Here is a 15,330-nt window from a genome sequence, read left to right as displayed (position 1 = left end):
ATGAGTGCTTCTAGATTTACCTCAGCAAGGGACCAAGAGGAGGGAAGGTTACATCTCAATAGGGGTCCAAAAGGAGGTAGTATATCAAAGAGCAATGTGCATCTAATGGAGCTTAAAAGACCTTAGGATTAGCTTCATTAAAGACCTCCAAAATTTAGTGTCAAAAAGTCATTTGACCTTAGGCAAGCTAGGGCTAATTTTGAGGTGGGAATCCTACCCAAGCATGAGGTGCTTATCGGCTTGCTAACTAAAGTGCTTAAAGTGATTGTTGGAACCTTTCCCAAAGCTTGAGGTGATTTTTATGCTTAAATGACTAAGGTTCTTGAAGTGTTCAATTCAAAGATAAACTCTCAAGAGGCATAAAAGCTTTCCATGCTTAATTGACTAAGTGCTTGAAGTGTTCAATTCAAACCAAATGACTTAAAAAGCATAAAAGACACATCTCAAAATCCTCCACATGTGGCCCTAATGATGTGCTTGAATTCTATTGATAGGCTTTAAAGGGGTACAATGATGACTTAGATGCATAAAAATAAATAATTAAGTTCTTCCTCTCAAAGAGGAAAAAGAGGCCACATGTCCAAATGATATAGTTAAATAATACACGAGAGAAACAGAGAGCGAGATAGAGAGAGAGAGAGAGGTGTGTGGACCGATCATAAGAGGGGGTATACTTTCCCACACACACACACACACACACACACACACTCTCATTGTGTGAAGTCCAAAGTGCAAGAGCTCCATCTCCTTCTCCAAGCTTGTTGAGAAGTTGAGAACCTACACCAACACTTTTGGCTATGGAATGCAAATCCAACCAAGAGCCATGCTTCAATGCTTAAGCTTGCCATCTTCTTCATCTTCATTACTATGCTAAGCAAGAAGAGTCATGATAAATGAGGAACTATTTCTTTTTTTAAGACGTTCAAAAACTCAACTTGATCGTCACACGCAAAGTGTGTAGTGCTAAAATAACACCCAAAAAATCACTAATGGCAAGACTCTTGCTTGTCTATTCGAATTGAGGGGAACTCAATGGAATAGAATTGCTTGATCTTGAAAGTAATCATTGATGGATTACAAACCGATGGCTCGTAGCTATTCCAAAACAGGTGGCAATAGATGGCTCTTAGCCCTTCCTATTGGCTCTTAGCCCTTCCTATTACCGTATTGACATAGAAAGATGTCAATAAAATCATGCCTAGTTTCATCTTTCACGCATAGAAGTTGTAGAGAGAGAGAGAGAGAGAGAGAGAGAGAAAGAGATAGATAGATAGTTCTATTATTGTCCTTGGAGGGTCAAATAAAACCTATGGGAACAAATGAACATGTCACATGGTGTGAGTGGAGGTCATAAGTGAATCTCGATGCTCAAAAATGGTTGAAATGAGCGTCGCAATAGAGAGTTCACATCGTGGTTGGGAGAGGAAGGTATGTAGGGAGATTTCACATCGTGGTTGGGAGAGAAAGGTATGTAGTGAGATTTCACATCGTGGTTGGGAGAGGAAGGTATGTAGGGAGAGCTCATGGCTGAATATATGGGGAAAAGAGGACCTAATGTGGTCAAAAGCTGAGCACTCAAGTAGTGTGTGGTACTCACTCTCTCGCACTTGACGAGGGCATAAGATGCAAAGTCGATATCGACTCCTCGCTAGTGCCCCAACATCATGTCTCGCAGCGTAGAGAATGGGAGCTAAGACGAATGGAGGTAATGGTGCGGATCGCATCAATGGGATGGGCTCAAGGATGTAGGGATGGATTCGGTTACCGCGCTCAGAGAAGAAGAGAGATTTGTAGTTTGGGGCAATGTGTGTGGTGTAATGGCTGAAGCGAGAACCTCCGGATTTCTCCCAAGCCGTGATACATTGGCATTGTAAGAAGGCCTCATTAACTTGGGAGTCGATCGACGAATCCTTGACCAAGTGACATGCATCCCATCTTCCAAACCATTTCTTGATGTCAAGCATCCACCCCGAACTTAGTATTTTGCTCTTGCATGTCTTTTGGACCTTTTGACTTTCTTCATATGCGATTCTAGGAAGTCGATACAAAGGGCTACATTGTGTCTTAAGCATGTACTCCACAACCCTTTGCATGCCCAAGACCTCAATGGGAAGCGATCCGGACTCAAGAAGTAAGAGCATGTAGGGTGTTTGCGTCTTGACTTGGAGAAAGTTGGTGAGAAAACGCTTTTGGGCATTCTCAAACTCTTTCCAAGTAGACCTCCCGATGCTACCACCCCACACCTCCACTCCATAAAGAAGCACCGGTGTCACCAATGTGTCAAAGAGGTACTTTTTGAGAGCCCAACACTTGATCTCTCCAGCATTGCACATGTTCTCAAATGCATAATAAGCCCTCTTTCTGGCTTCTAAGCGATGCATTGCACAATCCTTCCATCTATGATTGGATGGAACCTCAAGGCCAAGGTACTTGAAGCTATCTACCACTTCAAGTTGCTCATGGTTGTATATAATGCATGGATTTTCATCATTGAGGGTCTTTACAAGCATAACCTTGGTTTTGGATCCATTCACGATCAGCCCGCTATGTCGGCAAAAGCGTTCCAAGACACTTATAAGCTTTTGTGCATCTTCTAAGGTATGTGCCAAGAGCACTACATCATCGGCATAAAGCAAAAGCATGATCACCGCATTTCCAATCTTAACCTCTTCTATGCCTTCTTGTTGCATAAAATCAAGAACCATGCATTCCAATTCATCAATGAGTAACCCAAAGAGGGTTGGGGAAAGTGGGCATCCTTGTTTGACACCAATGGTGCTTGCAAAAAAATTTGAAATTCCATCTCCCATACGTAGTCGACATATCACTTTTTGGTAGATGCGAAAGACTGCATGCATAAATTCTCTCAGCACTTGAAGGCTTTGCATACGTCTCCAAAGATTTCCTCACGGTACCATGTCAAAAGCTTTCTTGAAATCCACAAAGCAACAATACAAATGTTTTTCTTTCAATCGAGACGCTTCCATAAGAACTCGAAGAGTGACAAGGTGATCAATAGTGCTATGATGCTTTCAAAAACCTACTTGGCCTAGTGCACGTTTGCCGTTCTTTTCAGCCCATTCACTTACCTTCATCTCCATAATACATCCAAATAACTTTGCCATCAAATAACCAACCATTATAGTGCGATAGTTGGTCACATTGTTTACATCTCCTCCTTTGTGCAAAGGTTTGATTCAATTTTCACTCCAATCATGAGGCATGCCATGATGAAGTGCAAGGTTAAACATATCACATATCCAATATCATGTTTTCTTGCTTGTCCATTTAATCATTTCAGCCTTGACACCTTGAAGGTCCCATGCCTTGCCGGTAGCAAGTTTCTCAAGCGTGCAACATACATCTTCAATGGTAAAGAAGGGAAGCATAAACAAAAGGGAGCTACAACACTCCATCTTATCAACATTTGGTTGCTCATAGAGGTTGCGTATACATATCCTCAAGATTCAAGTCACCAAAGCTCTCAACATGCTTGCCTTTTAGATTTTGCCAAAACTTGCCACATGCATGTGCTTTCTCTTGTGCTAAAAGAAGTTGTTTTTTGACTTCCCACCTTCTCCTCTTTTTTTGAACAAGTGCTTTGTGTGTGTGAATGTTCCAAGTAACCTTCCTTGTCTTTGCTTGTATCCAACCTTAGCAAGTGTTTTCGGGCTTGACTACATTCCATGTCGAACCATTTCTTCTTGGTGTTACCTTTCTTAGATCTTTTGCAAGACATGTATTTCACCGAAAAGCATTCCCTCGCACAAGAGCAAATTACTTTTTTGAAAACTTTTCTAATGTTGGGCTCTCTTGATGCTCTGTCGTGCTTAACATTTGGTCCACCATATCAGCATATATAAGTGCTCATTTGAAGTCTAGATGTAGGTACAAATGATTCACATCATGATTGGAGGCTACATGCTCGGGTCTTTTACCACACTTGAGGTCAATACATAGCATCCTATGATTCGATTCCAGATTCCATTCACCAAGTGTAAAGCTTTGTATGCATTCTAGAATGGCTTCCGAAAACAACATATAGTCGATCACAATATCACCATTGTGCTTTCTACATGTAAAGTCATAGGTGCCTTGCCATAAAGATACACCAGTTGCAATGAGCATTCTGGTACTATTGCACATATATAGAAGTGACTTTCCATAGTGATCCAATTCTTTTGCATCATTAGAACTTCAATTATACATGTATGAGTCATCCATTCTTCTTGAGACATGCGGCATGTCAACTTGTTGTGTGTCGTGTTGTAACCTATTTGTGCGAGCATTCATGTCTCCAAAGACAATGACTTCACCTTGGTCCTTGTAATGAGCAATGTCGAGAGAGAGAGAGAATGCTGGGCTGAGGAAAACCCCGTAATCTAATGTGTTGTATGCCCTTGCAGAGGTACCAGTGCAGACAATGTCTGTGTCATAGCTTATCCTATAAGCGTACAGTAGTGTGCATGTACTTGCTCTTGGAGAGAGAGAGATACCAAAATCCATATCTGGACCCACCTAGCATATATGTGGTGATGATTGTACCAAAGTTTGCCGTGGAATAAACATAGAAAATGTTTTAAGATATCAACTACATATCTCGTCGTTGAAAGAGTAGCTAGTGCGATAGCAAAAGCAAAAATAAGAATGAGATGGGATTATGTCAATCTCATTGGCATGTCATGCACACAGAGGTGTAAGCCCTTGGCGACATTGACGGTCTCAACCATGTGAGCCGCTGGTATATGTGTCGTGCACGATTACATTGGCATGGATACATCACAGTGCGCCATTGCATACTATGAGATTATATCCACATAGTGCCAAAGATGTGTGCCATTATCATTGATTTGAATTCAATTAATAATACTTTGGCACATAAGAGAATCCATACTTCACATGAAGACAGGCAAAGCACTTTGCTTTATAAAGTGGCTTTGGTGGAGTTTATCCAAGCACTTTGCTTTGCACAGCAGAGAGATCCTTTCCCAAAAACAAAAGTAAAACATAGACAAAAACAAACATAGCTTGAAAATTGACTAACCTTGTCACCCACTTGTGGTCAATTTTTTTGTAATTTGGTTGAATCCGGCTTATAGCCATGTGTACTGCTTGATTGAGCGAGCGTATGTATCATATACACCCTCTTGTGATGTAAAAATTGCAGGCATCTTGGCAAGTTTCCCTAAGTTCGTATGCTCCTAGCTTATTCCAAACATGGAAGTCTTATCTATGCATGATACTTCTCAGTAGACCCACGTTGGATGCTACCATTGTTCATAGCTACAAATACACTTGCTCATAGACAAATGTCATAGCAAAAGAAAGTCGACCTTGTTGAGCAGTCACAAATAATCAACCTTGTCAAATTGTACAATGTATTGAAAAGCCAAAAAAAGAATAAAAATTTCTTGCAAAGTATGTACCTCGTATCTGCTTGGATTGATTACGTAGACGAAGCTTTGCTCCAGTGATGTCTGGAAGACAAGCCCTAGCAATTTGCTCGATAGCTTCTTGAAATGGTCATTAATGGTCAGTCCTGTTGAGTACCTGTTGCCTCCTTCATCAAGGTTAGCAACAGACCGTGCCGATCTCCATGAGATTCTCCAGCACTACCATGCCCTAACCTTTGCAAGGCATGGGAAGAAGCCTTGCTTTAAAACAAGATCATTTCTCACTCAACCCTTGCTTGATGGGGAGTGATTGTTGTGTATCGTGTGTTCAAAAAAAAAAAAACCATGCTTTTGGGAATTCTCACAAGATTTGCTTGCACGGCAACATACATACATCAGTAAGTGCTCATGCCGTCCAGTCTTACCGTTGTACTAAGTGAAGGAAGAAGAAAACTGAGAAAACCGTGATGTTAGATGTCATTGCCTTCTACTCGATCCTCAGTATCATTGTTGATTGTGGCCCTACCTTGGCCGATATTAATTCATACTGAGGCTCTTTGCTTGCTTTCAATTTTTCCGCTCCCCACTCGACATGCCTTGCATGATTTATGTGTTGGAGCCGCCATTGTTCTTGAACTGGCTTATCCTCGGGAGGCTCTATCCTTGTTATTAACATCTCACATGCCACATGATCATGCATATCCATGAGAATGCATGCCAAGCCATCTCTCCAAATACGCACTTTGTATCCCTTCTGCATCCGTAGTTGTGCACTGGCCAAGGGGTGCTAACACTGTGACTCCCGGGTGTGTGCCCGGGATGGACATGCAATGAAATTTCTGTACTTTGTCTCATTGCCTTGCTTCGAAACTTGAGATTCAATCGTATTGCTTCCCCATTGCTCTTTGGTGTGGGAAAAGTCTCGTAGACTGGGGAGGAAGGGGGGGGGGGGGGGTGCGCCCAAAATAGGGCGCCCCTTTTTGAATTATGTGAACTCAAGCGTCAGTCATGGTAGACTTCTGTAGTCGACTCATGCGCAAGACAAATTTTCTTGTAGCACCCTTCGGGGTTTTCTTGTCCACTTGTTGTTGCAAACTTGAGAAAGGTCCAACTCAGGAGGGCACTCCTCTTTGGGGCCATTCCTGTTGCAAACGTCGCAAGTCGCTATGGCCGACCTTCCTCGCAAGCGACCGCTCCCATGGATCTCCGCCTTTAGCCACCATATTCAAAGCTCCACCCTTGGAGAGCATGCTGATGTTTTTTCCTTCACGACCCCTCCATCTCCTGCCTAGGGTGCCTGCCCACGAGCTTCAGCTCCTCCCTTGCCAGAGGATTTTTCCACGACCCGAGAGAGAGAGAGAGAGAGAGAGAGAGAGAGAGAGAGAGAGAGAGAGAGAGAGAGAGAGAGAGAGAGAGAGAGAGAGAGAGAGAGAGAGAGAGAGAGAGAGAGAGAGAGAGAGAATACACATGCAAAGCCATGCGTGACCTCGTATCCTTCTCCTTCCCTCCTCCATAGATTTTCCCTTCCCCCTGAGCTCTAATACCAGTGAGGGACTGAGGGAAGATAGACATGCTCGTAACCACCCAACCTGCCTATATATAGGGCCCTGGCCCTCTAGATCTTAGCTATATATAGCCCCTGTACTGCATGTGTATTTTTAGGCCCTTGTCTAGGGCCATGCCCTCCTAGCCCTACCCTTGGCATGACATTAGTAGTGGTGCCTTGATTTACATGACATAATTTTGTTTTATTGGGTCTTGTTTCATGGGTGTGTTTTGGGAACCTCTTATCTTTAATCTCAACAAATCATGCATGGTAACACTTGCCATGTTGCAATGGTACAAGCATGGACTGGAGTGTCAGCTTATTTTCTTTTCAATCAGACCTACTAGCTGAAGATGGTTGTAGGTTTTGCAGAGGTGGTCACCAGTCACTTCTAGCATCCAAAGCTAGTCATCCAAAATGTTGCCTTGATAAAAAAATTTGCATTGCAAGTTCTACTGGTTGGTTTAATGCTCAAGTTTTTTAATAAGGAGAATCTTGTTTTAGTGCTTTTATATATTTTTACAAGAATATCTAAAAGATTTATTTTGCATTTATCATGTTACCATGTATATGGTAGTGGTGTGCAAACACACTTAGAATCGTCAAGGGCACTTTTTTCCCTCAATAGAAGGTCTTCTCCCCCTGTGATTTATATATATACCCATCACTCTAGGGCTAACTTATCTTGTATTCACACACTTAATAATACCTTCTCTCTTGTGTGCCTTGAGCTGCTTCGCCATCTCCAAGTTGTGTGTGCATTCTTGCAACCCAAATTCCAACAATTGGTATTAGAGCATGTTGCATGCTCTCAGATAGAGTCGTTAGCATTGCCAACACCCTCCTACTCACTTTCTCTAATTTTGATGAGTTTTTCCAAGCATCAGCAAGTTGGCATGTACTTTGGGATAACTCATAGAGGGCTACTATATGTATTGCACATGTAATTTCATCCTTTTGTGTAGAATTTTTTCTATAGAAAGTTTTTGCATGACAAGCCTTTGATAGTTTATTGTGGTTTGTGGTTTGTACATACAATTTTTCTTCAATTTCTACTCATTTTGGGCATTTTCTACATCAACTTCAGTCTTTTACTATGGCTAAGAGCAATGATGTTTTCAAAATATTGTCTCTTGATGACAAATTGAATGGAGAAAAATATCCATTTTGGACTTAGATATTGTATCATGTGCTCATTTCCATGGGTGTATGGAACATTGTTAAAGGTTATGATGTACGCCCACGTTTTATGGAGGATGTTGCAGGTTTTAGTAGTTCTGGTCTTACTGTTAGTGTTGTTTTACCTACAATTGAACAGGCTCAGTGTGATGGTTGAGGTGTGCAAGGGCATACATTGATTGCATTTTCTATCAAGCACACCATTACTCCTCACATTCATTCAATCAAGTAGCAAAATGGGCTTGAGAAATTCTAGCTGGCTTATACGTAGGTCGCAAAATGAGGCAAAAATATCATTAATATGTGAACAACTAGAATCAAAAGTAGTGCATGAGGAGGATGAATTGGAATTTTTTCTTACTGAAATCAAAGTTATCAATAAGTAACTCATTGCTACAAGTGAAGTCATTCATGACCATTCACTTGTCTGCCTTTGTTGACCGGCAAGTCAACAACATGACATAACTCAATTTCCGTACCAAAGCCTTATTCTCTGAGAGTTATGAAATGCTGCGTATTATGGTTAGAAACATCAATTGCAATAAGTAGCTAGTCTAGTTGTAGAAGTCGGGGTGCAATGGCACTTCTAGATTGTAAATACAAAGCCATTTTACCCCTTGAACTCTAATTTAGGTTTAACCTATGGTAGCCTTAGTATATAAGGTACCTAGGTCATTTTGTAAAGACAACTTTTATCATAATCATAAGTTTTAAGTTGTCATCGACTGTGTGTGAGAGAGGAAGAGAGAGACCATGAGCTTCATCCTGGCGCTACTCCCCACTTGTTCATCACATTGGAGATCCAACTACACCACTGCGCTAGCCTCGGCAAGAGCTACGCGACAACGCCAAGCATTCCTCGCGGAACGGAGCGAACGCGCTGACGCATCTATGAGCTATTTGCGGTTGTAAGTATATCAAACGATGTCTGTTTTGTGCCTGCAAGTAGTCTTTAGAATCGTAGCGACATAAGCTATGCATAGGTACTCATAGATTTTAGCTTTTGGCACTTTCAAAATTCGGCTTTGTCTTTATACGCGTTTTCCGTAGATGGGTTTAGAGCTAGGATTTAGAGTGTAGAGGCTTTGGAACAGGTGTATCCTAGTGAGGGGATGGTGTTCCATAAGTTTTGTACGATTCTGGTATGATTTGATGAGTTTCCTTCTGTTTGTGTGTATGTGGGTAGGTGGTATAGTTGAGAACAGTGAGATTCTAGGTTGTGGTTTAGTTGGCCTTCTAGAGTATTGTATGTGTAGGATGGTCTCAGCCTGGCAAGCTAAAGAGATTTCCTATGTGTGCCTATCATGTCATTTGTGTCCTCGTTTAACATTATGTTGATATAGGTTGTGATGCATGCACTTTATGGGTGGTGTGATTCTCTCCCGCAACATTGGCGCCGTTGCTGCCGGGGATACAAGGACTTAGGTAGGTATTCCTACTAACACTTGTGTGATGGTTACTTGCTTAGTTTCGACTAAAGAAAGCATTTTTTTTAAGTGGTCTTGCCGAGGGTCTGCAACTAGGTAGGTTTAGTTACGATTTGTAGATTAGAGTAGTTGGTGGTGGTCGAGTCTTACCACGCACCGAGCGAGTTTTTCTGAGCAAAGACAAACCCGAGCAAGTATTTGTATGCAATATAGTACATTCTATCATCAACAGAATATTTATTATTTGTTATATATTGATGCATTACAACAAAAAGAGTTTTCACTGGCTACATTTGGAGAATTTTAGTGTGAAATTAGGTTAAAATCCTTTTTTTTGTTAAGATATTCATTGTTCTTTTTTCCATTGGTTCCTACAAAAGGTTTTCGTGAACACTTCCTCGTAGGATTCTCTCTCTCTCTCTCTCTCTCTCTCTCTCTCTCTCTCTCTCTCTCTCTCTCTCTCTCTCTCTCTCTCTCTCTCTCTTTTAGAGGATAGAGGATCCTTGGAACACCATTACTTTTCAAATCATAATCAAAACTCCTATTAACTATTTTAGTATTCAGACCTCCACTCACAATTTTAATTGGTATGGATCTTCCAATCATTCGGATTGTCTTGCTAGAAAGTGAATATTTATAGCATGACTCCATCAATGCTGATGACTAGCTTGTCGTATGGCTATGGCACATAAAAAAGAAGCTAAACTATAAATTATCAAATAATGGCTCGACCTAAAACACCAGTGAGCAGGCAACATTTTCCTCCCAACGCAGCAGTTTAAGTCTTCTAGTGAAAACTGGCTTTGACAAAGTAGACAACCCCATCAAACCAGACTTTTAGCATGGTTAATAATCGAGCCACTTACAAGACAATGAGACAAGCCCTATAATTCTCCATTGCATATACATCATTCCTCACAATTGCATTGGCATGATCAACAAACTTTTGGAGGCACATTTGCTTCATAGAGCCAGGTATGTCTATGGTAGTGAGTTTGCCCTACTGCATAACATCTTTAACAAGCCAATCCAAGTTATCAAATGAGATAGCATAGAGCAAAGGAGAAAGTGGTCACACTTGTCTTATGGATTTATACAATGGAATAACATATGTAAGAGTACCATTAACTGGAATTCTAGGTGACATATTCCCAAAAATAATGTGAAAAAGAATCTGTCCAAACCCATATCATATAGACTTTGAAGTATGAGCCCTCATTCAATTCTATCATAGGCCTTATCATATGCTCTATGGCCAATTGTTTGTGAGAAGATCTTTTAGAAGAGAGTTTTTGCAATTTTGCAGCGCAATGATTAGCATCATATCTAATAAGCAATGAATTATTATGCTCTTCAAATGTTGTACGCTCGTGCTAGTACTACTACTTGTAGTCAGCTGAAATATTGGCAGTTGAAGGAATCATAACATAGTAGTGCAAGCTCGTGCTCATGCCTCCTGCTTCTTCCCACTTCTGATACCTTAACATTATCTCGCCCAAATGCCTTCTTAAGGGGAGGATCACATAAGATTTGCAATTTCTCAATACTACTCTAGAGCTTGTGAGCCTTGATGTAGTCCCATACTCTCTTGAGGGCATCATGCCTCGTGGTCTCCGAGGTTCGCAAGATGGGAGCGAGAGGCTGGAGGAGACCCTATAAAGGATCTGAGCGCCACCTCTTGGCTCGGGCTTGGGGTCAGGCTCGGGAGTGGTTTTGAGTTTGACATTGGGCACTTTCTTTCTCATCTATTCATCAACTCATGCAAATCGCAGAGCAGTCACACACTAGACTAGGGGCAAGATTCCAATCGATGGAAGACGAAGGGTCGCGATTGATGGCAAGAAGACAATGAGCGATCAAAGCTGGCACTTGCACATACAATACCCATACTATAGCAACAAGGCTGCATGATACAACCGAGAGCACTGGACAACATGTACCAAAAAGCACATGCATGGACCAGAAGAGAGAGGTAGACGTGATGGCGAGGAAACTTTACACAGCTTGCCGGCGAGAGAGGAAAGTGCTGACGAGATGGGATGACTGCAACAGCACACACAGAAACCCTCACTTCTCCTCTCTCTCTCTCTCTCTCTCTCTCTCTCTCTCTCTCTCTCTCTCTCTCTCTCTCTCTCTCTCTCTCTCTTTTGGGGCATGCCAATTTCCTACATGAGTTGAAATGGGCTTAAAAGTTCAATAGTATGACAAAAATCCACAACCATCAAGTATCAATCTTTTTAAATAAAGACAAGATCGGACAACTCAAATGCTTGAGAGGCCACATTGAACTACAAGCATTCTATAATATATCGGGTACTTTAATGTGTAAATTTTGCACAAAACTCATGAAGGTTTTACCAATTATGAGAGCTCTGCCTTCAGCTCACCGCTTGCTTTTAGCTCCAGAATGATGTCGCACCCTCCTATTATTTCACCATTGTGATAGAGCTGTGGATAAGTCGGCCAATTGGCATACTTCCTAAGACCTTCTAGAACTTCATTGTCACTAAGAATATCAAAGGTACCAAAAGATATACCCGCCTCTTGTAGTATGCTTACCACCTTGGAGTTGAGCCCACAACACGGCGATCAAGAGAACCTTTCATGAAAAGCGTAGTGGGCAATGAATTTATCAAACTCTTCAGTCTACTTTCAAGATTTTCTTTATGGACCACACCTTTCTCCATCAGTAATTCCTTCAGTTCCCCGCTCTTATACATCTCAGTGTGACAATATCATAGCCACCAATGAATTCACCAGCAATATACAACTGAGGGTACCAAAGAAAGATTTGAGACCTTGCTTGACTACCTCATTCTCTGCAAATGACTCAGAGGCAGGCAAGGGTGAGCTTTTGCAGGAAAAGCTAAAGAGTCTTGTTGCCTCCAAGACAGTGATGTTGTTCATGAAGGGCTTACCCAATGAGCCAAAGTGTGGATTCAGTTGCAAGGTTGTAGAGATTCTGAAAGATCTTGGCATCAAAATTGGAAGCTTTGATATTCTAGACATAGCAAAACCATTCATCTTACTTGCATCTCTCATTCCTCTATTTATGATGTCTTCTTCTGACCACCTCCACGGCCTATAAGCTCATATACCTTTTGAGCCAATTCAACTGGGTTGGCGCCCTCCAATTATTTACCAAGACTCCATTCTTGAAAAAAACAAATAACAGAACAGCTGAGACATTGTAAGCCTCTGAGACATCCGGTTTCTCTTTTGCTTTAACCCTTAAGAAATGGACGGTGGGATTGTCGGAGCACAGACAGGACACCATGACGCCAAGAAATGAAGAGCAGTCGAGCCCTTCCGCTGCAATACCTCATCCAACTCCACTTTGCTGCGTAAATCCTTCAGTGCTGCAGCCATCTTCGAGCTCCGCGAACTTCTCAGAATCGCCCTCTCTCTCTCTCTCTCTCTCTCTCTCTCTCTCTCTCTCTCTCTCTCTCTCTCTCTCTCTCTCTCTCTCTCTCTCTCTCTCTCTCTCTCTCTCTCTCTCTCTCTCTCTCTCTCTCTCTCTCTCTCTCTCTCTCTAAGAGAACTTTAACATATTTTTCAGAATTAAATATACAATACAGACGCTCGATTCACAGCTGATCTTACAACAAACGTGAGCCTAGAGTCGTCATCTTCCTTCGGTGAGGATGCATATACGAAGAAGAGTGCCCAGATGAGAGTTGCAATGCCGAACAGAATCCATACTAGGGGGTTTCTCACACCAAGAGAAAGTCCAGTACCCTCGGTGCTAAGGCGATCATTCACAAGGGCAAGCCCAGGATGGGCAACAACCATGAAGTTGCAAGTGCACCTGCTACCGCTGACTCAACCTTCCTTGACTCATGTTCCTCCTTCAAAGAGCAAGAAACCTCCATCTTCCTCAGAGCCGGCAGACCTGCAGCAATGGGCCTAGCGCTGAAGTAAGTGGAGGAGCTGAGAGACTTCGACACGCAGGTGTTTGAAACGAGGGCCGGTGTAATGAAGGTTGACACAACTGCCATGGTGCCTTCCAAGCACTCTCTGCGTGAGGGCAAAAGAGATGAACGAGTATGTCCTCTCTCGAAAAAAAAAAAATGTCTGAAAGAGCGCGCGCCGGCGGGAGAGAGAGAGAGAGAGAGAGAGAGAGAGAGAGAGAGAGAGAGAGAGAGAGAGAGAGAGAGAGAGAGAGAGAGAGAGAGAGAGAGAGAGAGAGAGAGAGAGAGAGAGAGAGAGAACTCAAAAGTAACATCAGGTGTTAGGTATAAATGTGCATGCTGGTGATAGTGATGCTCATGCTGGCGGCATACATGAGCAGCGTTGCTAATGCTGAGGCGGAGGAAGTGGGGTGCAAATTAGCGGCTGGGGCAGAAGCAGGTGAGGAGGCCAACTCCCGAGTCGTGGGCCAAGAAAGGAAATTGAAAGGTTACAAGAAGAAGGGTGGCTACCACCATAAGAGGGCGGAAAAGACAAGGGTGGCTCGGGCCACCCTCACTAACTCAGCCGTCCGAGCGCGTCTTTTTGGTTTTGAATCTTCCATATGCGCGTACTTGTGAAATACATAATATGGTGTCTGCACTTGGGTGTCAAAATGTGTTCTTTATTGTTGTAACCTTTTTACCTTATGTGAGTTGGTGTAATTTGTTTCTATCTTGGCTTTTTGTAAAGGGAAATGTTCACCTTGAGGGTGTTTATGCTTTTAAAAAAAGAAAAGAGAGAGAGAGAGAGAGAGAGAGAGAGAGAGAGAGACAGAGAGAGAGAGCTCTTATGTGCCCTAAATCATTGGCAATCACCGGACATGCGTCGGGGTAGGCTTACAATGCAAATAGAGGATTCACCAATGCGCTATCGAGGAATGTTCCATGCAACATCAACGACAATGAAGAGGAAGGACCATTAGCGGTCTACAAAGGTTGGTTGCCATCTGTTATTGGTGTGATCCCGTACGTGGGTTTGAATTTTGCAGTATATGAATCACTCAAAGACTGGTTGTTGAAGAGGAACATAGCAAGCAAGCCTGAAAAGAATGCTGATTTGAGCATCCTTACAAAACTTGGATGTGGAGAATGAGCAGGTACAGTGGGCCAGACCGTGGCAGATGTGGTACTGAGAAGGATGCAGATGGTGGGATGGAAGGATGCCTCCTCTGTCATCATTGTAGATGGTTAGATGAAAGCATCGGTTCAGTACACTGGGATGATTGATGCTTTTCGGAAGACTGTTCGCAATGAAGGCTTTGGAGCCTTTTACAAACGCATGATTCCCAATTCTGTCAAGGTTGTTTCTTCTATTGCTTTGGTGTTTCTGACATATGAGGTGATGAAGGATCTTCTTGGAGTCGAATTCCAACTATCAGATTAAGTGAATATGCAATCTGCAAAAGCAATAAGGTAGAAGAGATTGTAAATGGACAAACGATTTGAAAGCACATTGGCCGTAGTACTGATTTGTAAGAGTCTCTAATTTTTTTAAGAAGGGAAATTTAAATGATAAGTCCGAGTGTGCGCTAGTAGGGGGGGCCCAATCACTTTTACTCTTAAAAATCAAGAAAGATACCTCCAATTGTAGGAGCTTCCATTCCCTGAAGCCATTAGGGCTACCAATTGTAGGAATCGGTAGATGCCTAGAGAAAATGTAAAGAGGCGGTAGCAAAGACATGCGTAGAGGAGATTTTGCGGCCCTTGGTGGGGACAGATTTCAAAGTGTGATTGTGCTCTACAAGGACAAAGCCACAGGTGCTCTTATGCTCTACAAGATGAACAAGGTCCATGCCTCCGCGAGCAGACGACTGAAGAGTACGGCGAAACTAGCT

The 15,330-nt window shown here is 42.4% G+C and overlaps 1 protein-coding gene and 1 pseudogene across 1 annotated transcript; one reads left to right on the top strand and one right to left on the bottom strand.

Moving 5' to 3' along the window:
- Window positions 1–11,906: 11,906 nt before the first annotated feature.
- Window positions 11,907–12,914, bottom strand: LOC147447610 (uncharacterized). The gene is made up of 5 exons (XM_086523648.1): window positions 12,813–12,914; window positions 12,644–12,699; window positions 12,357–12,546; window positions 12,105–12,241; window positions 11,907–12,051 (listed from the first exon to the last, which is right to left on the bottom strand). The coding sequence occupies exons 1-5, from the start codon at window positions 12,912–12,914 to the stop codon at window positions 11,907–11,909; spliced, it is 630 nt and encodes a 209-aa protein (XP_086379774.1).
- A 1,402-nt stretch (window positions 12,915–14,316) lies between these two features.
- LOC147447609 (mitochondrial adenine nucleotide transporter ADNT1 pseudogene) lies at window positions 14,317–14,941 on the top strand (annotated as a pseudogene).
- The last annotated feature ends 389 nt before the right edge of the window (window positions 14,942–15,330 follow it).

Source organism: Adiantum capillus-veneris, chromosome 11 (genome assembly GCF_014529385.1).
Source record: "Adiantum capillus-veneris isolate H3 chromosome 11, ASM1452938v2, whole genome shotgun sequence".
Classification (NCBI taxonomy): Eukaryota; Viridiplantae; Streptophyta; class Polypodiopsida; order Polypodiales; family Pteridaceae; genus Adiantum; species Adiantum capillus-veneris.
The sequence above is the reverse complement of the archived record's forward strand: the minus strand, read 5'-3'. Positions and strand labels throughout refer to the sequence as shown.